The following is a 27,247-nucleotide window of genomic DNA, read 5'->3' on the forward strand; positions in this document are numbered from 1 at the left end:
GTCTTATTCCTTTATGAATTGTTCCAGGGGTAGATTCAGGCAGGGACAGCGCAAGCAGAGCCCGGGCAGCGCAGATAAGCCATTTGGTAAAGGGTCCCAGCCCAACAAGGGAGACAGTGCTTGAAGCATGGCTCCATGATTATCCAAGGGATGAAGATTGGCTTCATTTGTTAAATGGTTTTAAGTTTGAGTTTAGAATTCCTTGAGTTTAGAATTCCTTGAGTTTAGAATTCCTAGGGCCCCAGAAAGCCGTTTATGGCCAATAATTTGAAGTCGGTTGTAGGGATGGAGCACATAGTTCATCAGAAGATTGGGAAGGAATTAGCCGAGGGTAGGGTGATTGGCCCATTTTCCACACCCCCTGTGAGTACCTTGAGGGTCTCCCTGTTGGGCCTGGTGCCTAAAAAGGCACCAGGTGAGTTCAGATTGATTCATCATTTATCTTACCCCCATGGGAATTGGTGAATGACGCCATACCAGAAAATTTGTGTACTGTGTGGTACACATCTTTTGACCAAGCGGTGCAGATGGTAAGGTGTTGTGGGGCAGGGGCTGAGTTGGCAAAGTGCGACATAAAGTCCGCCTTTTGCCTCCTACTGGTTCACCCTTTAGATTTTGAATTGCTGGGTTTTCATTTTGAAGGGCGGTTTTATATGGAAAGGGCCCTGCCCATGGGATGCTCCATTTCTTGTGCGGCCTTCAAGCGCTTTACCTCCTTTTCAGAATTGGCGGTGCGCCGCTGGGCTCGTTTGAGCAATGTGGTGCATTAACTGGATGACCTCCTGTTTGCGGGTCCCTTAGGCTCCGGCCAGTGCGCCCATTTGATGGCGGCCTTTGTAACGCAGTCGGTAGAGCTGGGCGTTCCTCTAGCCCATGAGAAGACGGAAGGCCCTACCCAGTGAATGACATTCCTGGGGGTTGAACTTGATTCATTCCAACAAACTTCACGCCTCCCAAGGGACAAAATTTTAGGTCTGCAGGAAATGGTTGCTCAGTTTTTGCTACGGTGAAAGGCGACCTTGAGGGAGCTGCAGCAGTTGGTGGGTCACTTAAATTTTGCGTGTAAGGTGGTAGCTCCTGGTTGTCCCTTTTTGAGGAGGTTGTGTGATACAATGGCTGGATTATGCCATCCGCATCACTGAATAAGGATTTCACGCAGCATGCGGGAGGACCTTTTACTATGGAAGGAGTTTTTAACCTCCTTTAATGGTGTCTCCTTTTGGAGGGCTGAGTTACAGCTGGAAGGTGAGCTGCAAATTACATCACACACAGCGGGGTCCCTTGGGTTCGGCATCTACTTTTGCAGACACTGGTGAGCAGAGGAATGGCCCCAGGTATGGGTAGATGCAGGGTGGAACAGAGATTTGACTTTCTTGGAGTTCTTCCCGATTTCGGTAATGGTTTGGTTATGGGGGAATAAGTTGGCAGACCACACAGTCCACTTTTGGTGCGACAACTTAGCCATGGTGCATGTTATCAATTCCCTCACTTCCAAATCCTCCAGGGTGATGAGGCTGGTATGGGCCTTCACTCTCCGTTGCCTGAGGCTTAGTATTTTATTTTTTGCCAGGCGTGTGCCTGGGGTGGCTAATGGGGTAGCTGATGCTCTCTCCCGCAAACAAATGCAGAGGTTTCACCAGCTGGCCCCAGACTCAGATCTTCTTCCGACAATGATGCCCCCCGAGATATGGATGATTGGCAGGTCGAGGACGGTAGAGCAATAAGTCTCACCATTGCTCCTAGTACAAGAAAATCGTACAACAGGGCAGTATACCAGTTCGAAAGTTTTAGGAGCAAAGTTGGTTACCAAAGGGGATGGTCCCTTCCGGTGGAGCAATTACTCCAATATAGCATATCTTTAGATAGATAGATAGATAGATAGATAGATAGATAGATAGATAGATAGATAGATAGATGAATTTATTGTCATTGTTCTCAACAAAAAGAGAGCAACGAAATGAGGTGCTCTTCCACAAACATACCAACACATCAAACACACATGTTCATAAACCATTTAAATACATCTGAAACCATTAAACCATTTAAACCATTAAAACCATTTAAATACATCTAAAACGGATAAACATTCATAAAACCATTAAGGCGCAGGGGATTAGCAGTTTGATCTATTTGGGGCCGGCTGTCTGCGTTGGCCTTCGCTAGTAGGGCTTTGGGTTTCTAGGAGAATACTGGTGACTTCCGCATTAAGAAAATGTTGGAAAGTTGATCTAGAGTAGTTGGGCCCAGGCAGGATCCTAGGCAACCGATTTCCCCTGCAGTTCTTAGGGGTTTATGATTGGTCTGGGGCCGGGTGTGCATGTTGGAGTACGAAACGCTGCTCTTTCATGCCGCCTCTCTCATGGCATTCTTCGGGGCTCTCTGGGTGAGTGAGCTGGTGGCTCAGTCCAAACGGGACGTTTCAGGGAGGGCCTTGATGGCCCAAGACATTTGTCTGGATGGCGGATCTGTATATGTTACAGTTCATCGTTCCAAGACCGATCAACTGCAACGGGGGGATACTATTAGTTTGGGTTCCTGTTCTGATGTCGAGATCTGTCCCATAGTGGCTTTAATGCGATGCATGGTTGCTCACGGTTTGGGTGCTGGCCTGTTGTTCCGTCACGGGGACTGCAGTCCCCTGACGAAGCATCAGTTTTGGACAGTGACATGCAAGGCCGTTGCTATGCTGGGCCTGTCAAGAGTTAAGTTCGGTACCCATTCCCTCCATATTGGAGCAGCATCTACGGCTGCTGCCCTGGGGTACTCCCCGCCTTCCATTCAGAAGCTTGGTAGGTGGCGTTCCTCGGCCTATAAGAGCTATGTTCGCCCTCTTGCACTGCAGTAATTGGCATCATGTTCTTAGAGGGCTATGTTATTCATCGTTTCTTCTTTTCTCAGGTGCTGTGGTCCATGGAAAGAGACAACGCGTCCTCATATGCGTTCATAGCTTCGTGTTTTGGGCTGCCCATCAGGCCAGGAGGACTTCAGCTGGGTCATAGCTGGGGCTCAGCAAGTGGGCCACCACCGAATAGCGTGGATGGCGGGGTCTCCATTCGTCGGGCCTGTTGCCCCTCTTTGAAGATGTGCACGTGTTGCCACCACATGTTGTGGTGGTACATCTGGGTGGTAATGATTTAGGTCTGCTCAAGGGAAAAGCCCTTGTGTTGCAGGCCAAAGATGACTTTAGAGTCATCAAGAGGCGTTGGCCGCAGGCTTTGATCGTGTGGTCGGCCATGATCCTACGCTGGGTATGGCGTGTGGCTTGGGACCCACGGGCGATTGAAAAAGCTCGCTGCAAAGTCAATTTAGAACTTAAAAGGGCCCCCGAGGGGGGTTTGGGCCACTTTCTTCCTCACTCTGGGATCCGGGCTGATTGTGCGGATTTATACAGGAGCGATGGCATACATCTTTTGGACAAGGGTAATGACGCCTTTTTAAAGGACTTGAAACTTGGGCTTAAGGAAGTGTTGGGCGTTTAGTGGGCTGGCTTTTGGCCTAAACTTTCGTTATGCAGCTCGGTGAGCACCTATAGCACCCCAGTTTTGGGGCATGGGGTCTCGCTGAATTATTCCTGGACTGTGCGGGACAGTTGAGTGATGAAGCAGACTGCCTTGGGTTTGCATGCCTTGGGTTTGATTTACCCGTTAGGTGTGCAGCTGGGGGTTGGAACTCCAGGACATAACCTTTGCTAGGCCGCCCGGGTACGAGCCACGTATTTTGGCTATGCCAAGGGGCAGGGTGGCTCGCCTGTCATGCGGCAGGGGAGGGGTATTTCGTCCCCTGGCCCTGGCGTGCTGCCTGTTATGTTATAGCCCTTGTGTTAATGTAATAAATAAAGTGGCCCTTTAGTTACCCAAACCCTTGTGTCCCTTTTGTCGGGGGGGGGGCAATGTGCCCATCTCCACTGGTAACTAAAGCCTTCCTAGATTTCCACCAATTGACCCATCACAGGCTATTCTCTTGATATCAGTACAGATTTCCAGGCAAACTACAGATTGCCTGCTTCACAATATCTCTACAGAATAGCTTGTGAATATAAAAACCTAATGTTGAGAGAAGCAAGTATGTGGAACCTCAAAACCTGTGACAGGGCTTTTTTTTGGCGCAGGAACTCCTTTTCATATTAGGCCACATACCTCTGATGTAGCCAATCCTTCTGGAGCTTACAGTAATATGCAAATGAGTTGCTGCTGCAAAAAAAAGCCCTGGCTGTGACCAACTTAATTTCATAGTTACCTTTCATCAAAACTCAGATTATGATCAGCAAATTGCTCAAGCAATGTTCTTTCAATAATTTTCTTTGGTGCCTGGTTTTGGATAAAGTAAACAATTGCATGATGCAAACGGTAATCACACTCAGGTGGCGTGTCTTCTTGAGCCAGTTTTAGTAGCCGTGCATATTCCAATTTTATTGCCTAAATTGAAACAAGAAAAACCTGTTAGATGTTAGTAGTTCAGTTTCTAAAACTGAAAGAATTTATCAACTTAGAAGTTATAGGCCCGATACCATTTGAATTACAGCAATATTGCTAATGGAATATTGGAGTGTAAATGTTTTGAACAAGAATATTTACAACCAAGTGGAAAGGACCAGGGCATGTTTACAAACACATCTTTTAGTTATCATGGTTGAAGATTTGTTACACTAGATTATATATTCATTAATGTACCACCTATTTCTATTACTGAAATCAGAGCAGCATACGTAAGGCACACTGCGAGAATGGGCTTAGCTTCATAAAGGTTGCTATATCACATGCCTTCTAACTATTATATAGTCTCTATGAAGAAAACTTTTGAAAAACTGATATGAAATAAGATGCTGACAGAACTTAACAGAGGAAGAGAGCCAGTTTGGTGTAGTGGTTAACTGCATGGACTCTTATCTGGGAGAACCGGGTTTGAGTCCCAATTCCTCCACTTGCACCTGCTGGAATGGCCTTGGGTTAGCCATAGCTCTGGCAGAGGTTGTCCTTGAAATGGCAGCTGCTGTGAGAGCCCTCTCAGCACCACCCACCTCACAGCGTGTCTGTTGTGGGGGGAGAAGATATAGGAGATTGTAAGCCGCTCTGAGTCTCTGATTCAGAGAGAAGGGCGGGGTATAAATCTGCAATTCTTCTTTTCAAACACTCCCTAGTTTTATTTGGTTATGCCATTGGCTTATTCTATGAACATTCTTAAATTATTTTATTATCAGACTTGACGTATGAAGTTAACTAGTGACTGCATATATCAAACATTTCTAAAGAAGGTGGTGAAAAACTAAAGCAGCAGTAAGGTGTAATATCAGATTGATTTTTGCACTGTATTAACCACCAACCCTAAACCCCACAGCTCACCCACTGCACTTCTGCTTATGGCACAAGGCAAAACAAATAATGTATTTATTTACATTTTAACTGCTAATCCCTCAGTTAAACAACTAGAAACATGAAAGAGCCATTGGGTTAAGTGCATACAAGAACATTTATGTAAAGTTGCCATCAATTGCAAATGACTTGCAATATCTTATCTTTTTAAACATCTCCAGCAATCCATATAAAAGAAATTCAATCAAGCACAATAGGATATTATCACCAAACAAGTGATATGAAGTACCTAGGATACTTGTGTTGTTAGAGCGAATGGATTCTGCTAACTGACTTGATTGGTGCTACCTATCCATTTCACTGCTTAAGAGCTCAAAATTCTAGAATCTCCTAAAGGCTATCACATGTAAAAGTATATATGGGCAACAGCAAGAGAAAGGCCTTCATAGTGAATTACCTTCTTAAATACATTTCGCCATTTAATTCTAGTGCGTTTTGCATGATGTGACTAGTTTAAAAACATACATAAATCCAGTACTTCAACATAATAATAGCTATAATTTATTTTTAAAGTTACTTTTCACCATCAAGATCTTTAAAACTGAAAGTTTTAAAATCCATTAATCTACAGACTATTTCAAAGTTAATAGATATAAGCAGCTTTGCAATGCTTACATATATTTTTAAATAAAGCAGATGAAAATGCCTGTAAACAAACTGAGATTCAAAATCGAAGTACAATGTAAATTTCTAAACCTAACTCCTGGGACTGTGTCAGGCACAAAAACATCATGCATTGTTTGTATCAGCCCTAGGTATACTATGTTCAGTATGCCACTTTAATACGCTTTAGCAATCTACAAATATAAAACAACACAATTTCAATAAAAGATAGATTTAATGCCTGCAAATATAAAAACATTAAAAAGCACATAACCATTTCCTTATAAATTCTCCACTATTATAGATTCTGCTTGATAGATTCTTTAGAACACAATGATCATGTAATCATGACATTTCTGATCTAAGTACACATCTAATGTAAAATATGTTTGTGAAGAAGACAAAATTCTTGCAAAGAAAAATCAGGATTTTTGCTTTGGCTTTACTGAACGTTAGAATTTGGACTGTGTTTATTTTTAAGTAACCAAGTATCAGTACTGATTTTAAGCAGAACTATTTAGGTATTCATCGCTGCCATGGGAGAATGGAGAGTAAATAAATAAAAAAGAAAAACAAAAAAATCTTGCTTCAAGAATTAAAGCCTTAATCTTTGAAGTGTCCAGTTACACTTGCCATCATTTAAAAGGGCATGGGCATTTCTCCAGAAGGCCAGTAGAAGTCAGGCTTGAGATCTATAGCATGCTTCCCTCAAAATGGGCAGACAGAACATGGGTCATGTGGAGATATGAAACAACAGAACAGGCAAACTTTGACTAACATCATGGAATCTGATAACCAAGAGCAACATGACATAATAGTAATAAGTAGTCCAGTACTCTATGCAGTATTCTTCTTCCCTGGTAGAAGGCAGTATTGGTAAAGTCTATCTTGTATGATTTACTGTATCTATCTGATAAAGGTGTGGCAACCTACAATTAGATTTCCAATGTATTGGGTTGGATCCTTTAAGTTTTTCCAGTGGGGGGAAAAAATGAAGGGAAATGTCTCCTTCTGATCATCACAGAGAGAGGGGGCAGGCTATGATGGGGATCATGGGACAAGAAGTCAAGCAAAATGGGAGTTCGACTGAGGAAGCGAACCAGGTGAATTCAAGATGAAAGCTGGTAGAGTCTGTCCAAAAACTATAGTAATCGTTAGTTTTGTTAGAAGGTGACAATCAAGATATCAAGAAAGTGAAAATTTTTCTGTGGACAATCATGATTAAAATCTAAGGAAGAAAGAAAATTCCAACAGTCAAACTTTTAATTAAAATTACACAGTTAATCAGAGGAAAATTTGAAATTGTTAATTGTACCTTAAAGAACCCTGCTTCTGGCCCACACCTGTCATATACATTCGTAGCTTTACCTATAGCCATGATAATACCTTGCATGTTCGGGGTCAGCATGACCTGTCACAGGAGATTAATATATGTTTGAATGATAAAAATATAAACAACTTATCTGTATATGGTCTTATACATACATACACATATCATGCCAGGTATCTAAAAACTGCATGCATACACGACAATGACAGTTATTTCTACATTATATGTATGGCCTCCAATTAATCATTGCCATCCTGCACATTTCTGCCACAGTGGATTAGGGGGCTAGATCTAGCAAAAGAAGTATTTCAGGCAGTTAAGATCCCCAAGCTTCATCCACATGCAAGGCTGATTCATAAAGGAGCAGCTAGCAAACTAAATCAGTACGTGACACTTGTATAAAAATTTTTGGCTTCCCAATAGGGAACAAAATGGTCTGCTCTTAGGTTAAAAATAGTTCTGTAACTCTAATATGACATAGAAGTCATTGATTTAAAGTATGCATGTCTGCTTAATCATACTGCCGTCAAAAGAATTTGTCATACTTTCTTTAAAGGAGAGCAGAAATAAGAATCATATATACCTGTAAAATTCTCTATATATCTGACAATTCAAAAGAAATCAGTAAGCAGTAGCAAATGGGAAATCGTTTAAAAATATTCTCAGTTTCAAATTGGGAGTACGTTATTTTTAAACTAAGTATTGCATTGATTGAGAAATGCTATACTTAAACTACAAACCACCTTGAATAAAACTTTGTTGGTCTTAAAGGTGCCACTGGAATCTAAGTTTATTCTTTTGCTTCAGGCCAACACAGCTACCCACTTGGATCTGCAAACTACATCATAAAACTTTGTTATAACTTGCTTAGGTTTTTTGCATAACTAAATAATGCATTAAAACCTATCTTTATACCATGCCGCATTCCTAAGGGTTGTACGCATAGCAGATTAATAATAAACAAAAGTGCAGGAGGATTTATTCAAGGGAGTCAGTATAGTGACCCATGTCTCTGTAGCAGCTGGCAGGCTCATATTTAAATTGTTACTCTGCCATGATACACACTCGATGACCTTGGGCCAGTCAGCCTAACCTACTTCATAGGATTGTTGTCAGAGCTTTTTCTGTAGAAAAAGATCAGCAGGAACTCATTTCGCATATTGGGCCACACCCACTGACATCACCATTGTTTCCACACAGGGGGGTTTTTTGGTAGAAAAAACCAGAGGAACTCATTTGCATATTAGGCCACACACCCTGATGCCAAGCCAGCCAGAACTGCATTCCTGCTCAAAAAAAGCCCCAGTTGTTGCAATAAAAAATACAAGAAGGGAAAAACAATGTAAACTGCCCTGACACCTTGCAAGAAAGGTATGATAAAAATGCACTGAACATAATAAAGTGTCGAACTGCAACCATGCCCCATTCACAATGGAGCAGGAATAAAAAGACAGGTTGCTTAGCTGTAACTGTAGATCTTCGAGTGGTCATCTGTGCATTCACACTCATAGAGCTCCTGCACCGATCCCCGAATCGGTATCTGAAAAGCCCAGGATTTTTCCACGCTCAGCACCAATGGGCATGCGCAGGCATCCCAGTACACATGCTCACCGGCGCCAGCACGGGGATCCCGCCAGTTCCTTCCTGACCGCTGGAAGCCCCTACTGGAGGGAGACCATCAGCAGTGGGGAAGGGGGCGGGTAGTGTGAATGCACAGATGACCACTTGAAGATCTACAGTTACAGGTAAGCAATCTGTCTATCTTCTTCGTGGTCTCTGTGCTTCACACTCATGGGAGATTAGCAAGCAAGACATACCTGGAGGCGGGAAGACGGTCAACTGGAAGAAACAGCTTGCAACACCGCAGTTCCCAACCGAGTCCTCTGCTGAGCATGCACGTCCAGCACGTAGTGCTTCATGAAGGCATGTGGAGAAGACTAGGTGGCAGCCTTGCAGACATCAGTCAGGGACACGCCTCTCAGGAACGCCACCGATGTAGTCATTGCTCTTGTGGAGTGTCCACAAACAGGCCCAGGTAACAGCTTCTTTGCCAACAAACAACAGAGTTTAATCGTCTCAGTGAGCCATTTTGAGAGCCTCCGAGACGAAATCCTGGAACCTAACTTGAAGGCACCATATGAAACAAAAAGCTGCTTGTCCTTACAAAAACTCTTTGAATGGTTCAAATAAAATAACAAAGCACGCTTAACGTCCAAAGCATGCAACCTACGTTCCTCATCCGAGGAAGGGGTAGGGTAAAAAGTGGGCAACCAGACTTCTAAATTGAGGTGGAACTGAGAGACCACCTTTGGAAGAAAAGTAATGTCCAGAGCCAAGGAAACTCCAGCCTCCCGAAAAACAAGATAGGGATAATCACAACGCAGCGCCGTGAGCTCCCCTACATGACGTGCTGATGTGATGGCAACCAAAAATGCAGTTTTCCATGACAGGAGCTGCAAAGAGATCACGTGGCTATCGGCTCAAAGGGGCGACGAGTTAGTTTGTCCAGCACTAAAGTCAAGCCCCACAACTGCAGTGGCGATCTTGATGGTGGATGCAGCCTAAACAAACCCCTCAAAAACTTCTTGGAATGAGGGTGCGCAAAAACAGAATATCCCTCCACAGGATCATGAAAAACAGATATTGCTGCCAAATACACCTTAATGGAGGAGAAAACAAGGCCCGCATCCACTAGGGATAACAAAAAATCAAAAATTACCGACAACCCCACCCTGCTAGGTGAGACTGAAGGGTCAACTAAGAACTGAGTGAATTTCCGCCACTTCCTGTCATAGGAAGTGCGGGTGGAAGGTTTCCTACCGTTCATGAGGACTTGCTGGACTCTGTCAGAGAACCCTATGGGTCAATGAGCCACGCTGTCAGCTTCAGGTGGGGCACGTTGTGATAGAATATGTGACCGCCCTGAGCTGTCAGAAGGTCCGGTTCTGCCGGAAACTGGTAAAAGACCCCCCTCGACAGTTGGAGCAGAATCGAAAACCAGTTCTGGTGAGGCCACCAGGGAGTCACCAGGATGCAGCATGGTCTCTCTCTTGCTATCTTGTTGACCACCTTCGTGGCGAAGACATCTAGCTGCAGGTACCCCCAAAGCTGGAACACAGGCTTCAGAAAACGCCACTGCAGTTCCCACTCGTGTGGGGAAGCTCCACCCCTGCTGAGGGAGTCTGCCTGCATGTTGAGGACCCCTGGAAGATGTGCAGCCTTCACAAAGATGTCGTATTGTAGACACTCCAACCAGAGATCCATCGCCAGAGCGCAGAGCCGGTGAGAAACTGCCCCTCCCTGCCTATTGATGTAGCACAGGGCAGTGGTATTGTCCGTAAGTAACGCCACAATCTTCCCTGCCACCAAGGGGTGGAAAGAACATAGGGCAAAATGAACCGCCAGCAGTTCTAGGTAATTTATGTGGCATTGAGTCAGTTTTGGCGGCCATAGGCCCCCCACACACAGACCTTCCATGTGGGCCCCCCAACCCCACAAGGAAGCATCTGTTGTGATAGTCACAGTGGGAGTCGAGAGATTAAAGGGAGCCCCCTGACAGATATTGTTCTCTGACTCCCACCACTGTAGCGTCTGAAGAGTCGCGGATGGGATAACGAACCTCTTTCGAGGTGAGTCTCTGAGTGGGCGAAACTGGCGAAGAAACCACAACTGCAGGCCTCTCATCTGCAGTTTTGCAAAAAGTAGCACGCTTGTCGTCGCCGCCATCAGCCCCAGCATCCACTGCAGCTGCTGCGCTGTGCCCTACTTTCGCCTCTGTAGAAGTCGTACCAAAAAGATAATGTCCCTCGCTCCCTGCGGAGGCAGGTATGCGCGATGCTGGTTCGTATCCAGCAAAGCCCCTATGAACTGCACTGTCCTTGACGGAGTAAGGTGAGATTTCTCTAAATTGACCTGCAACCCCAAAGTGTCGAGAAGACGTAGAGTGATGGCAATGTGCGTTGACAAACTCTCCCTCGACTTCACCACAAGGAGCCAGTCGTCGATGTATGGAAAAACAACAACTCCCTGGAGACGGAGATGGGCAGCCACAACGCTCATCATCTTCGTAAACACCCGAGGTGCAGTGGACAGGCCGAACGGAAGGGCTTTGAACTGGAAGTGTTGGGAACCCACTGCAAACCGAAGGAAATGCCTGAATGCTGGATGGATGCTGACGTGGAAGTAGGCATCCTTGAGGTCCAGGGTCGCCATCCAGTCCCCTTGATTGATGAGGGGCAGGATTGTTTGCAGAGTGGATATTCTGAACTTCTGGTACAGAATGAATTTGTTCAGATTCCAAAGATCCATAATTGGTCTTAAGCCCCCGTCCTGCTTGGGGACCAGAAAGTAACGAGAGTAAAAACCTCCCGTCCTGGCCTCCATTGGAACTCTCTCTATGGCTTGTTTCTGTAGGAGGTTGTTCATCTCCACCAGCAGAGGTGGGGAAGGGGAGTAGTGATTATCACGGATTGGTTCGGAATCTGAACAAACTCTATCTTGAAGCCCTCTTCTATGATGGACAGAGCACACCTGTCTGTAGAGATCAACTCTCAGGCAGGTAGGAAAGGGCAGATAGATGTAAAACCAGTGGGGATGATGACGCGTGCCGAGAGAAAGTCAAAGGCCCTGCTTTTGAGGGCGAGTGCCCTTGGATTTGCCAGTGGCCTGGGAGCCATAAAGGTTCCTGTTGTTGCCTGAGTATGGTGGCCGGCTGTCAGGCTGGGTCGAACGAGGTCACCATTGTTGTTCAGGCGAGAACTTTTGATAGGTCTTCTTGGCCCAGGATTTGTGCCACTGCTTCGCCTTGGGAGCTCTGGAGGTTGCCTGCACACCCAAGTTCCTGGAGGTCTTCCGGCTCTTGTCTATCTCCTGCAGTGCACTATCTGTGGTGGTGCTGAAAAGGCCATCCCCTTCGAAGGGCAAGTCCTCAACAAAGGCCCTCGTGTCTTGCTGCAGGGCTGTTGACCTTAGCCATGAGTGTCGACAAAGGCACACAGCGGACGTGATGGTCTTCGCGGACACATCCACCATGTGCTTTGCTGCAGCCAATTGTTGCTTGGCCACAGCAAAGCCTTCTTTTTGCAGCTTCCTGGCAGCAGCCTTTTTGTCTTTGCTCAGGGAAGAGAGAGGGGTGAGTTGTTCCCATACGGAGTATTGGTATCTAGCCCTGCAAGCAGCATAGTTAGATACCTTTACTCCTAGGGCCCCTGCAGAGTAGACCTTTCTTCCCATATTGTCCAGCTTCTTCCCTTCCTTGTCAGGTGGGGATGAGTGGACCTTACGTGCCTTGGAGGAGGAAGAGACGACCACTGAGTTCGGTTTTGGGTGGGCGAAAAGGAACTCGGCACCCGCCTCCTGGACTCTATACATGTGGTTCAGATGACACTGGCGTAGAAGATGGTTTCTTCCAGGGCTCCTTGACTGCCTGCAGAATCACTTTGGTGACCGGCAAAGCCATTGCTGTGGATGTGTCCCTTTGCATAATGTCGAAGACATCATCCACGACGGGTTGTGGTTGTGTCACAGGCAGGGAGAGGGAGGTTGCCATCCTCTTCACCAGTTCGCCATAGTACTTCAGATCTTCCGATGGCGAGATAGGAAGATCCTCGGTTGTATGGGACACTGGCGAAGGCTCCAAGGCTCTTTCCTGGTTGTCGGTACCGCTCTCAGAGCCTGACAAGGAAAACTCCCTCTGCATGGAGTGCTCAGAGAGGATCGGCGTCGATTCCCAGATGGGTGAACGGGTCGATGCCGATGAGTCTCAGCTGCTGGGGTGGTGCGCCTCTCTGGAGGGATTGATGCCGAGGGCCTTCTGGAATGGTGTGAAAGCCTCAACATGTAGGATGCCTCTGATTGCTGATCCCACTCCGCAAACTCCTTTGGTGGAGACCACTGATATGGTGGGTAAGAGTACGGATAGGTGGGCAGCCACTGACGTTGCTCCCAAGGTGGTAGTTGCGGGAAATGATGTGGTGCATTGTAAGGCTCCAGATCTTGTCTGCCTCTAGGTTCCATTGGGGTCGATGGGTCCATCGGCACCAAAGCCTCTACTTCGGAGAGCGAACCACTCCCACTACGTTGCCTCGACCTGGAAGAAGAAGATTGCTGAGTGAGGTCGATCTCATGTTCGGACATCGAGAGACGAGATTGATGAATGCTGCCTCTCGATGCCGATGGGCTGCGGCACGGGGACGCCAGGATCTTCCTCGGCGGAGCAGAAGTCATCACTGCCGAAACGTCGCGAGAAGGCGATGGAGTGCGGGACCTCTTCCGCTTCTTTTTCGACTTCGCCTTCTTCGGTACGGATGCTCAGGTCCCCGAGTCATCCCGACGCTTCTTGGCGGGCGTATCCACTGATCCTTCATGGGATCGTTTTGTGGAGGAGCCTCGCTCGATCAGCAATTCGGTTGAGACCAGTGCCACATCGGCCGATGTGACCGTCGGGGCCATAGTGTCCGCCATTGTCGATGCCGATGGGCCCGATGCCGATTTTTGAGGGCGGAGTGCCGACTCAGTTAAAGCAGCCGAAAGCTGCGCCACCCAGTTCTTTCTCGTTTGCTTGGAGAAGCGGAGGCAGTGCGGGCAGGACTCCACGCGGTGCGCTTCACCCAAGCAGAGAAGACACAGAGAATGGCCGTCTGGGGGGGGGCAATCTTCTTCCCACAAGAGCGGCAGCGTTTGAAAAAACCCCAACGTCTTTCCATAGATGCCAAGCACAAAAAAACCCACTCAGAGTCCTCTGAGGGGAAAAATTTTGGGGGAAACAAACGGGGGGAAAGGCCCCGAGGGGCAAGTCCAACAATCACAAACTTTTTTTTTTAAAACTAACAATCTACTAACTATCTATCTATCTATACTAAGAAAAACAACAAACGGGCTATATACAATTATTATAAGGCAAAAACCAAGTATCTCACCGACCAGGGACATGAAAGGTAGATCCTCTCCGCGCAGCGGTCAGAAAGGAACTGGCGGGATCCCCGCGCTGGCGCTGGTGAGCATGCGTACTGGGACGCCTGCGCATGCCCATTGGCGCTGAGCGCGGAAAAATCCTGGGCTTTTCAGATACCGATTCGGGGATCGGCACGGGCACTCTATCCCATGAGTGTGAAGCACAGAGACCACGAAGAAGATCTGACTTTGTAGTTACGATCCAAGTGCCTCTTTTACTATCCCAAGATATAGGTGCACAATGCTTATTTTGTTTGCAGAATACACTAATATATCACATGCAAAAGCAGATTTTTTTTAACCCGAACCATTCCCGCCATGCAGATTTCTGAGGACTACGTGGTTTCCTTTGGGGAGACAGTACAGCGCCTTTAGGAATATCTAGTTTTCCAAATATACTTTTGATATGCTGTGCTTGTGTGCAACCTGAAGTACAGGAATCTGCCAAATATACTTGTTAATGCTGCTGTCTACTCAACAGCTCTGTTCCCACTATTTCCAAGTCACAAGTTCTGAATTCTTGAAATGTCTAATCCGGCTTTGTTTCTTTTGAGTCTATATAAAGAATTGAGCTCAACTTCACCTTGTCCTTTGCACTTCAAAGAACTCATAATTTAACCAGAAACAAAATTAAAATGTTCTCCTGCCATATTTAGATGATTACCTGATAAGGCTGTATCTACTGTGACATGTTACCTAAAACATTCATCATTTATGTGAAAGCATATGCAATCTTAATTTAAAATTCACATGACTAATCAAGTAAGTCTTTTAAAACTAGCCCTTTGTGCATAATCATAACAACACAGGAAGAACCCTAATGCATACGGCAAGGGCTTCACCTAATCCAGCAGTAGGCAAGGAGAAAAAATGAGCAAAGTAGGAAAGCAATAGTTCTTTCTCACTGTCCCTAGCACATGATATTCAGAGATATAAGGCCTTTGAAAATGAAAGCTCATAGTAATCAAAGCTGGGGGGGGGGGCGGGGGAGAGGAGAGAGGGAGAGTAACAGTGCAAATTAACAATTCCAAAATAGTTTAGGAAAATACAGGACATAAACATAGAGACCTATAAAAATGCTTTGTGTAGGAATAGGGAATAAATGCGCCCATCTACACTTGATATCCAGACCCAAGATTCACTGCTCTAAATGGAATGTATGCTGGAAGTTCCATCATACAGTACTGGTGTACTTTCAGCCACATCATTTTTATGCTGGGTCCATTTAGATGGGAAGAGGGGACCTGAAGTAAAAATGTGCACATAAGCCTTACACTGTTCTCATAGTTGCAATTTGGCAGGCTCTTGGACCTTAAAGGATCAATTACCACATGGCAGGTGCATAACTTGACAAGTGATTGTAAAGTTGGCAGGGAGAAGACCAGATGGTAGCCAGTCTCCAAACAGTCAACTTGATGCTAGAGCCAAGCAAAAGTCCACAGAAGCTAAGCGAACAATGTTCTTTTAATCACAAAATAATTATCTCCTTCATTCTCAGCCTTTTCAACAGGAATGGGAAATGCCCCTCATAGTTCCCCAGATCCTCTGAGGGACGAAGGAAAATGGGCTCAGGTGGAAGGAAAGCAAGCAGATAGGCCCTTGTTCATCCACTAAGCCTGTCAGATGTGGCCTCATGTTTAGATACTGATGTGCTAATGATGTTTGCTAGAATATGTCCTCGTGTGGGATATCTATTCTATTAATAGAGGAATAACTGTTGTTCAGGAAAATGACCATGGGCAATGAAGAACACTTTGTCATAGATAGCAATGATTTCCAGTCAATGTAAGGCCTTATAATAGGAATGTGAAGTTTAATTACATTTTTAGAGGATGGTCCACCTTACAAGTTACTTGCTGATCACAGTCACCAATTATTACAAAGTTGTCTTAAAAACTACTTCTGCCATCAAATGCTTACGTTTCCCCCCCTCCAGTTACAGGCAAGTCACATAGTCACATTTGGGGAGAATGCAACCTAAAGCTTTAAAAATGTTAAGAATTTAAATACCCACACAAATTGTTATTTTAATTCATTATACACCATGCAAAAATATCCCCCTTTATAAAGATGCTTAAGCTCATCTGCTCTTGATTGTTTTTCAGTCTAAAATAAATACATTCAGATTTTGCTAGGTATTTTGTTAGACAAAAGGTTAAATGTCACCATGTGCAAGCATGCCAAAAATCTCTCAACAGGCAGCCAACTACAGCACATGAAAGTTGCAAAAAAAATACTTATGTTGGTACCTCATCATCATAACCCCCCTCCTCTGATTCAATCACAAAAGTCCCTACATCAGGAATCGCCACTTCTACAACTTTCTGGTTAGTAGCTGTTGGAACTGGGGTACTATCAGAATTCTGTGGAGGCGGAAAAAAGAGAGAGATGACAGATTTGTGAAGCAATTAGATAAACTGCTGTGAAAGATCCAATGTATCTTTTACTATTTAATTTTATTTTAGAATAATAATTGCAGCTACTGCCTTCTCTCATAAGAACTTACTTGCCAGCTGACCATGTTCACCAGGGAGAGGGCTTTTCTGTGGTGAGGCCCTCAACTGTGCAATACCTATAGAAAGCAGATTGTCTAGCATCTAGCTTGTAAGATCTTAGGTACCTGGTGAAAATGCTAGAATGGTTCTGCAGGAGCAAATACTATATGTTTATAGCAAAACCAACTTAGATTCTAGAAAAGAGTCAGAGTCCAGTAGCACCTTAAAGATTAACAAAATATACACTACCAGAAATGTTATTAGTCTTTAAGGTGCTACTGAACTCCTACTCTTTTCTCCTGCTACAGACTAACACAGCTACCCATCTTGATCAACCTAGACTATATTATGGTCTTTATACTCTACGGAAACTGCTGGGTGCCCAAGCCCTGCAAAAGTAGTATGTTTTTTGAAATCAAACAGTCTTCTGCTACCATGGTCAATGAAGCAATCAGTAAATGTAGCGGTACCTGCAATTAAAACCTTAGATACTGCTGTAGGGTTGCCAGATCTGACTCAAGAAATATCTGGGGACTTTGGGGGTAGAGCCAGGAGCAAGGATGTGACAAGCATGATTCAACTCCAAAGGGAGTTCTGGCAATCATATTTAAAGGGACTGCCTGCCTTTTAAATGCCTTTCCTCTATTTTGAAATAATGAGGGATGGGACACCTTTTTGGGGGGCTCACAGAATTGGACCTCCTGGGCCATTCTTTTTGAATCTTGGGGGGGAGGGGGTGTTAAGGAGAGGCACCAGATGCTATGTTGAAAATCTGGTGCCTCTACCTCAAAAACAGTCCCCCAAAGCCCCAGATATACACAGATCAATTCTCCATTATATCTTATGGGAATTGGACACCATAGAGTATAATGGAGTGCCCAGCAGACATCCCACCCCTTGCTTTCTGAGCAGGGGGAAGGCCTCCAAACTGGGGGATTCCCTGCCCCCAACTGGGGATTAGCAACCCTATTGACTGCTGTTATCTAACAAGGTTAAAAACACACCTATAACTTCATTAGGGTTTGTAGAATCTTTCAGGCTCAAGTGCAGTGTTCTACTGGAGAAAGTTTTCCTTCCAGACGTTTCGTTCTCAGCTGTGGAGAACATCCCCAGTGGTGTTGCAGCCGGAGCAGGCGCTTTGACCTTCTTGGCTGCTGTGCATTGAGCACTTGAGCCCGAAAGATTCTACAAACCCTATGATGTTACCAGCCGTGAAAACCTGAAATCTTTGATAACACCTATAACTGCTTACTTTTTAAAATGACACCCTATTTGGACTGGAGATCACTTTTTGTGTTAAATGATATACACAGTTGGCTTTTTGAGGAAAGGAAGGATCATCATGACTGATAATCTGTTCTGTAAAGGAACGTTTTAGGATTTGAGAAGGCATGTGTGCATATATTAATTTCTCAGACCACATTATGAATGTGTATAAAGAGGAAAAAACTACTGGTTTCTTTCTTACCAACAGACAATTTTGTAAACAATATTTCATAAAACAGGAGTCACTATATTCCAAGCTTTACTACTTCAGAAATTTATAATTTGGAAAATACAGCGGGGAGTTGCTTCTGCATAACTGGAAAATAATCTTTTTCTAAGTATATAAATATTTTAAAATGTGGTTATACAGCCATAGAAACAAAGGTTGTTCTTTAGCTCAATCTATATTCTATTAATTATACTAGGCAATGGCATAGTTTCTGTCTTTGTCTCTTGTGATCTTGTTTCCTCTTGTGAGTTTTTTTATTAGTTCACACTAATAGCCAATAGTAAACAGTTTTTGGAATTGTAAGCAATATAAAAGTATGCAATCTTGAAAGGTATGACAATAAATAACTGATTTACTGAAATAAAAAACATTTTTTGTGTTAAAGGGCTGGAATTAAACTGTATTGCAAATCAAATATAAATAGGGTAAAGTAAGACTTGTTGCAAATACATTATTCATATTAACAGCTTTTTCCTGCTGGTCACATACACTTCAGCGTGTAAAAACACTGGTCAGCTGAAATTAGGCATATTTTCAATGCACAACTAACATGATATATGATACAAAGTCTACTTTATAGTTCCCGGAAGTGTTTCTTCTTACTCAAAGATTTAGTGCTGATAAAATTCAAAACTTTTGATCAGAAGGAGGAATACTTGGATATTTTAACTATACATTATACACCTTTTCATATCAAAAATATTATAATACCCCAATTATAATATGGATCATTAAAAAAAATGTTCTACCACCCAAGGTTAGAAAGAGCTTCCATTTCTCACCATATGCATAACAGCCTCAGGGCCTTTATCTTCTTGTTCAGTGAATGCTTTTGTGATAGCTCGTACAGAGTCTTCTTTCAACTGCTTTGAGACATCTGTCCTTGAAGGTTGTTCTAGATATTCTGGTTCTCCTCCTTGAATGGTAGGAAGAGGAAAATGGTAGGTGTATTACAAAAACACTGTGTCTCTTAGTAACTGAACTAAGATTACTACTAAGAAAATGTGTTAACAGGGAATAGGCTAGTTCAGGGGTAGGGAACCTTTAACACTCAAAGAGCCATTAGGACCCGTTTCTTACAGAAAAGAAAACACTGGGAGCCACAAAACCCCTTTGACATCTAAAATGAAGATAACAATGCATATATCATTTTTACCGTTATGATAGTGTGTTGCATTTAAGAAATCAATGAACTGCTGCAGAGAAAACAATTTTTTATTTCTGTACGCAACATAAACATTTTGAACTTTGAAAAAAAGACACTGGGTTGAAAATTATTTTCAAATAAAACACTCAATGTCTATTTGAGGCCTCCTTGTATTTATGAAATAAAAAGCTGGACTTAAATTATCCACCTGCAGCAAACCAAAAATGCTGTCTGCTTCTGTGTGCCATCATCCTTTTATCACGTGTACTGGAGTGTGCAGTCAGCTGTCAACCTGAATAAAAGAAGGACTATTTCACTGAACAATGTAAAATATATATTTGAAAAATAATACCCAATTAAAATATTTATATTACCTGATTAATGTGATTTTTGCTCCTAAACCTCAGTGCACAACGTCTGTACATCGGAGCTGTAAGACGTCACTTTCATCTTCACACAGTTCATGTGGGAGAAGACCTGCTCACATGAGTATGTGGATCCGAAGATCGACAGGACCCCAAATGCATATTTTTTCATATTCATATAAATGTTGGCGATGGCATTCCATGTTTCAAATACAAGTTGGTCCAGTTTGGGAAGGTTTTCAATATCACTCCATTTGTGATTCTAAGCAAGAATGGCCTTCTGATGGACAACATCTTCAAGATTAGCTGTCAAGCATTTGAACATGGACACCCATATATCTTTGTCGGCTATGTCAGCCAGTTCCATCTCAAGATCTGGTTGACTTACACCTGCAAATGCAGTCATATTCAATAGGGATGGATCGATATTCAGGGGAGTGACAGGACAGGATAATGTGTTTTTTTCCTCTCTGAACTCACAGAATCGTTTCCCAAACGATGTTTGCATTGCGGCGATTGCAGAATGCAAATACTCCATATTTATCATATTGTGAGCTTGTTTGAACTCTCTCAAAGAGGGGAAATGAGACAGTGTACCTCTCCGTAAATCTCTGGCAAACACTGTCAACTTGCGCTCAAATGCCAAAACCTCCTCCAGCATGTGCAAGGCTGTGCTTCCTATCCCCTGAAGACTTGTGTTCAGCGTGTTCAGGTGCGCTGTCATATCTACCATGAAGTGTAGCTTTTCCAGCCACTCTGGCTGTTCCAGCTCAGGAAAGGTGAGCCCTTTGCTTTGCAGGGAAGTTTTCACCTTTTCCAGACATGCGGCAAAGTGTTTGAGTACCTCCCCTTTGGACAGCCAATGGACTCTGTTGTGCAACAGGAGATCAGAATACGTGCTTTCCATCTCCTCCAGTAGCAAACAGAATTGATGCTGATTTAAACCTTTTGCCATTATTTTATTGACAATTTGAATGACCACATTCATTACTTCTGTGCATTCTGGTGGAAATGTTTGAGCGCACAATGGTGCAGGATGCAGTGAAATGCCATCAGCATTTTACCCAGGGACTTCTGCAGTAAAGCCACAAAGCCCTTCTGCGCTCCTGTCATTCTTGGTGCCCCATCAGTAGCCACTGACACCAGGTGACTGGTATTTATTTCTTTAGTTCTTAAAGAATCCAAGGCAGCCTCACAGATGTCTTCCCCATGTCTGACCTTTTAGTAGTATCAAATCAATAATTTCTTCCTGTGGCCCAGCAGAGCTCACATATCTGCAGAACAGCGCTATTTGTTCAATATCACTTCTGTCTTTGGACTCATCACAGAAGATTGAGTATGCCGTTGCTGAACTGATGTCTTCAATTTGCTGTCTGGTCATGTTTTCTGCCATTTTTATGGTTTTTTCTTTGGCAGTTCTCACAGAGAAAGGCACATCTCTGATTTTCTGCACAATTTCACAATTGTTTTTAAAGTCCGAGAATAGATGTTCCGAAATCTTCATGAATGATTCTTTTATATAATCTCCATCTGTGAACGGCTTCCCGTGCCTGACTATTTCCTGAGCAGCCGCAAAACTAGCATATGTAGTTGAATTGGCAGACTTAATCCACTTCTTGAAGTGATTTTTACTCAAATCAACCTTCCGCATCAGTTTGGAAATGGATTTTCTTCTCTCATCTCCATCCGGATATCTTTCAGCAAAGGCTTTGCATTTAGTTTGGAAATGTCTTACAACATTCAACTTTTTGTTGTTTGCCAGTTTCTCACCACATATTAAACATAATGGTAAAACAGTTTCATCAGTAGTAAAAGCAAATGAATCTGCTCATGCTCAAATAAATGTTATGTTCTCTTCCGAAATTTTTCTTTTCTTGGATTTGTCCATGGTTGGCCTACCAGGGGTCAAAAAGCACAATAAAACTCTCAAGCCTTCTCTGCAGCGTACTGGTCAATCTAATGACCTAGAAGTGGGGGGGGGGTCAAGCTAATGACCTAAAAGTGGGGGAAGTGTAACTGAAGGAAAGAAATTTTAAAAAACCCACAAAAAAAATCACACTTTTTGCAAAGGTCCACATGCAGCCAGGATGGGAAATTGTAAAACCTCGGACTCCAAGACCCTTATAAAACGGGAGAGGGGAGAAAGAAGTGCCTTTATATTCATATTTCTCTTCTATAAATAAGGCGGAAAGTGGGAAGAGGAGAGACTGACCTTTACTTTCTAACTCCCGAAGGAGGCCAGGGCCAAATACCACCTGGGTCCAGAGGGGTGGAGGGGTGGAGGTGGCCAGGCCCTCTGAGGAGGTGACGTTCCCATGCAGCCTGGGCCTCCCCCCTCGCTGCCGCCACCCTTTCATGTGAGGGAAAGGAGCCCGGCAGCAGGAGGGAAAGGAGAGGGAGGCCCCCCTGCCTGCCTGCTCTCAGGTGCTGCCCACCCAGGAGCCCGGCAGCAGGAGGAGCCATGCCAGCACCACCATCCCTTCTCCAGATACGCTCCTTTTTCTCCCTATCTCCCCCCCACCGCTTTCACCCCCCACGGCGCGGCTCTAACCTGCCAGCCAAAGTCCCAGCAAAGCTCGCAGCTTAAGTGGGGTCCCGAATTTGAATGCTCCTTTTTGCCGACATGCACAACTCCTCGCTCCAGTCAGCCAGTCCGAAAATGCGCTGCTCCGATGATACTCTGCGCCTAAACCTCGCGAAAGATTCCCCCTGCGCCAAAATCTCGCAAGAGTTCCACCCTCCCTTTCACGCTGCCACCGCGAGCCAGAGACGCTGCTGTTGAGAGAACAGCGCGAGCCCACAATGACATTTCCTTCTTGCTCCAGTCAGCCAGCCAAAGAGCCGCAAGTAAGTCATGAAAGAGCCGCATGTGGCTCTTGAGTCATACGTTCCCGATCCCCGGGCTTGTTCAAATGATTCACAAGAACTTCCTCTTATAGTAAAGACGGAGCTACAATCCCTCAATAAAAATACTGACCAAAGTTTTGGACTGCAGTCTACTGAACTCCTCACTGTTATACTATTATGAGAAGACAATAAAGAGAAAGTTGCAGCTGTGTAAACATCGATATTTCATAAATGCCCTCTCTGAGTTGTCAATGGACAGGAAGTTTTTGATCCTCTTAACTGTGTTTTAAGTCAAAGGAGGCTGCTGCACTGTGACTTAAAAGAAGTTTGTAAAATGTAAGATTTTTACCTTCATTTTCAATAGACACTATTCTATGCCTCAAAAGCAACTCCAGTTGTCTTTGGGATCCCTTCTGCTTCTCTTTTGGTCCAGATATCTGACTTTGTTTTGCTGCTTCTGATCAGGAGGAATACTTCGATATTTTACCTATACATTACACCTTTACATAACAGAAATGTTATAATATCCCAATTCTAATATGGATCTTAAAATCTAGCCTTTACATTATTTAGCAGATGAGAACAGAGGAATAATTATTTTTTTTTAAAAAACTGAAGTTTTTCCTTTGAACAACACTTCCAGACCTACTGACTAAGGAGTTTTTACATGCCATTAAAGGTTGATTGATTGATTGATTGACAAAGGAGTTTCAATTATATTCATATTTACTCAAAAGTAATTTTCACAGGGTTTAACAGGAGTTATTTCTAAGTAACTGTAGCCTAGAAATGAAATTGCCTTATATTGAGCCAGACCATTAGAGTGCATCATCCAGCATTGTTTAGTCTGACAAAGGGGCGAACATATGAGCTTTATCCACAGATCCTTTTGCTTTTTACCTGGAGATGCCTGTGCCTGAACATTCTGTATGCAAAACATATACTCTGAAGCAGGGGTCATTTTGTAGAAAAATAGGTGGTGGAGCTCATCCAGGGATTGTTATGCAGTTGCACCTACTATTCAATGGACAAGGTGGGAAGGAGGAGGTGGAACTCTCAGAAAGGTTCAGGCTGTGCTCCTGTGAGCTCCCGCTGAATCCGAGGCCCGCTCTAGAGTCTAGATTAAGCTATGGACCAAACTTTGTTTTGTTTGTTTGTAAAGATGCTCTGGATGCTCTGAAAGTGGTTTCTACAAATTCTTGCCAGCAAAAAATGTTTAAAATGCCACAGAACACCCTGGTCTTTTATCAACATTTGACTTTTGTAATAATGTGAAACACTTGTAAAGTAAGTATGCAAAATAAGCCCAAATACTTCAAGTATGTACATTCTATGGCACCCTCAGAAATACAGAAGTTATAAACTAAGTCAAATTTCTTCACATTCTGTGAAAGGTATTTCCTTCATTAGAAAAATATACATGTCGGTACAAGTATTTAATAATTATGGATTTACTGACAAACATTAAAAATTTGAAAGGGCAAACTGGTCAAAGTTATAAAGTTACAAAGTTTATCGTAGGTTCAAAATAAAAAGCATTTCATTTGTCCATTAATTTAGATAAGGTAGCAAAAGTACTGAAGAGAGTGAGATTAATACTCTTAAATTTAAACAGGGTTTTAAAAAAAAATTATTATCAGTATAAGATCCAATTAGTATAGGAGTTATTGTTAAAGATAGAATCAGATTGTTTTCTAACACAGAACAGAAGCTGGTTACAAGCTCAGTTACAATTTATGGATGCATAGTAAACACAAATATTACTATTCAGATCTGAGCTTCTGTCAGCTGTTTTGATCAACTACTTAGTATGGGCATCAGAACACAATGAGTTTTCTACAAGACGACGACAACATTGGATTTCTATTCCGTCCTCTTTTAGAGCGGCTTACAATCTCCTTTATCTTCCTCCCCCCACAACAAACACCCTGTGAGGTGGGTGGGGCTGAGAGGATCTCTCAGAAGCTGCCCTTTCAAGGACAAGCTCTGCGAAAGCTATGGCTGACCTAAGGTCATTCCAGCAGGTGCAAGTGGAGGAGTAGGGTATCAAACCCAGTTCTCCCAGATAAGAGTCCGCATACTTAACCACTACACTGGGAATCAAAATGGTGACGAGGAAGGAGCTCCTGTGCTAGGGCTCCTGTAAATGAAACTTTTCCATGCCTAACACACCCTGCATTTGCAATATTCAAAGGGCTGACTTGATACTATGCTGCTGGGGGAAGGTGTGGTTCGAGATGTAAGAACTTGGAGGGTTTCTAACTTCCCCAAAAGACAAAAGAAACACCGCTTACGATTTCGGCGAACTGGGCCTGGCGCCGACATGGAGGCTGCTGTGACTACCGTCTAGAGTATGAGCAGGGTCAAGCGGTGGGCGGAGTGCCGGGGTGCCGGCGGTGGTCAGACACTGGGGATCAGTGGTGGCCAGACTGCCGGGTGGAGCATCGCAAAAAGCAGCAGCAGAGAGTTCTTGGGCTGCCGTGGGAGAAGCACCTCTATCTGCTGCAAAATCAATCGGCGCTTTTCTCCGGCGGTGGTGGTCAGCCGCTGCTGTGGTTTCGGCCCCGGCTGGGAATATCAAAACAACCTTCTGGGTACCGGCCAGACCCATTGGTTTTGCCGCTAGTAGGGCCTCCGGAGACCCTGACCACGTGGCAAGGATGCGCCAGGAGGGCCTCTACACCCACCGGGTCTGCTAAAATGCGTGGGAGAGTCGACGAGTATAAAATCTTGTGCTGGAAAGGACGGAGAACTGGGGACCCTGCATTATACGATCACACTTTACAGACTCCATATAACACCTGCACTATAGAGGCACAGCAGCACTTTATCCTTTTACAACATCTACCTCCAACTGCCTCCAATCTGCTAATTTATAAAAGGAACTAAGATTGGATTTGACTGCTAAATTGATGGATTGTTTTGGTTGACTAATTGTAGAAGAATTTGTTTGACTAATTAGCTATCTAACTTAAATATATTATTTTTGGCAAATTAATTAAGGGTGTTCTACTGTTGGGAGGGTTTTTATAATTGAAATGCCATTATAATTAACAAGTATTTTTAGCTAATTAACTTAAAGGGAAGACTATGGGTTGGGCTTAATTGGTTAGTTAACTATTGGAATTAGGCAGATACTGATAAATTAAGGGAATTGGATTGGCAGGATAAATTAAGGGAATTCAATTGGCAGGGATGGAGAGGGTTGGGGAGGAAATTAAATTGCAGGGTGCTCTGCTGTGCTTTTCTACATTTTGTCTGAGGCTGAAGCGGAGACCAGTGGGAGATGACTGGCCTGGGGATTCCAGTACTCCTAGGGAGGGGAAGGTATGACGGTGGGAACAGACATCGATATAAAGCAAAAAGGCTGAGACATGGTGGTGTTCAGCCTCCTTCCAGACTGTGTCCCATCCCGACAGTGACAGGTAGTGGGGTCAGGTTGAATTACTCGCCTCCATCACTGGTGTTATGCAACACCAGGTCCATAAACAATAAGACCTCAGTCCTCCGAGAGTTTTTGCTCGAACAGGACGTGGACCTGGCTTGCGTGACCAAGACCTGGGTGCGAGATGGAGAGACCATAGTTCTCTCGCAAACAGCTCCCCCGGGATACTCGTTCTTTCACCAATCACGGATTAGCAGATGGGGGGAGGGGTGGCTCTATTCATACGAGAAGCTTACTCCTTTTGGGCCCTCCCGGTCCCAGAGATCAATGGTACTGAGTGTGCTGGCCTGGCATGGGAAGCTGGGGAGGGGTTGGCAATATGGCTGGTATACAGTCCGCCTAATGCACCAGCCAGTGTCTTACCATCCCTGATGGAGGCCGTAGCAGGCTGGGCATTGTAGTAACCAAGGCTTGTGATCCTGGGTGACTTCAATGTCCATGCTGATGACATGGTCAGGTGATGGACCTAGTGTCATCCATGGTGACAATGGGACTCTCCCAATTAGTTACATCACCCACTCACCAGGCGGGGCACATGTTAGACTTAATCTTCGTGGCTGGGGTTTTGGTGGACGATATTACTGCTGAGGCGGTGCCATTGTCGGACCACTTTGCCCTTAAGGCTTGTGTGGATGTCCCACCCGAAGCCTGTTTAGGCGGCGAGCTTATTTTGGCTCGCCTGCGGAGTCTGATGGACCCTGAGTGGTTCCAAATGGCTCTACGGGATCCCTGGCCCCCTGGTGATTCTCTTGATGACCTGGTGGAGTCTTGGCAAGCCCGGCTCTCCAGAGCCATTGATGAGATCGCACCTTGGCGCCCTCGCGTTAAGCTGGCTCTGTGGTATACCCCGGAGTTGCGGCAGCTGAAACAAGAGCTCAGACGGTTAGAGAGGCAATGGCGGCGTGTTTGAGACGAAGCGACTACAACATCTTATAGAGAGTTTATGAGGTCCTATGAGATGGCAGTCAAAGTCACAAAGAAGACTTACTTTGTGGCAAAGATTCCGTCTGCAAATTCGCGCCTGGCACAATTATTTAGGATAATTCGGAATCTTATGACACTGCCGCAAGTCAGGCCAAATGCCAGGGAATTGGAGATAGGCTGTGAGGCTTTTTGTGAATTTTTTTCACATAAGGTCTCGTCGATCCACTTCGACTTTCCCGCCACATTGGGTACAGTATGTGAACTCAAAGCCCCGTG

At 44.4% G+C, this 27,247-nt stretch overlaps 1 protein-coding gene across 1 annotated transcript in view; it reads right to left on the reverse strand.

Moving 5' to 3' along the window:
* The window catches only part of USP25 (ubiquitin specific peptidase 25), a 217,761-nt gene that overhangs the window by 22,495 nt on the left and 168,019 nt on the right, over nucleotides 1–27,247 (reverse strand). The window contains exons 19-22 of the mRNA XM_060234402.1: nucleotides 19,026–19,159; nucleotides 16,503–16,616; nucleotides 7,288–7,383; nucleotides 4,237–4,415 (exon numbers count right to left, since the gene is read on the reverse strand). Coding sequence (XP_060090385.1) covers nucleotides 4,237–4,415; nucleotides 7,288–7,383; nucleotides 16,503–16,616; nucleotides 19,026–19,159 — 523 coding nt within the window. The remainder of the gene's footprint in view (nucleotides 1–4,236; nucleotides 4,416–7,287; nucleotides 7,384–16,502; nucleotides 16,617–19,025; nucleotides 19,160–27,247) is intronic.

This window comes from Heteronotia binoei, chromosome 3 (assembly GCF_032191835.1).
Source record: "Heteronotia binoei isolate CCM8104 ecotype False Entrance Well chromosome 3, APGP_CSIRO_Hbin_v1, whole genome shotgun sequence".
In the NCBI taxonomy this organism is placed as follows: domain Eukaryota; kingdom Metazoa; phylum Chordata; class Lepidosauria; order Squamata; family Gekkonidae; genus Heteronotia; species Heteronotia binoei.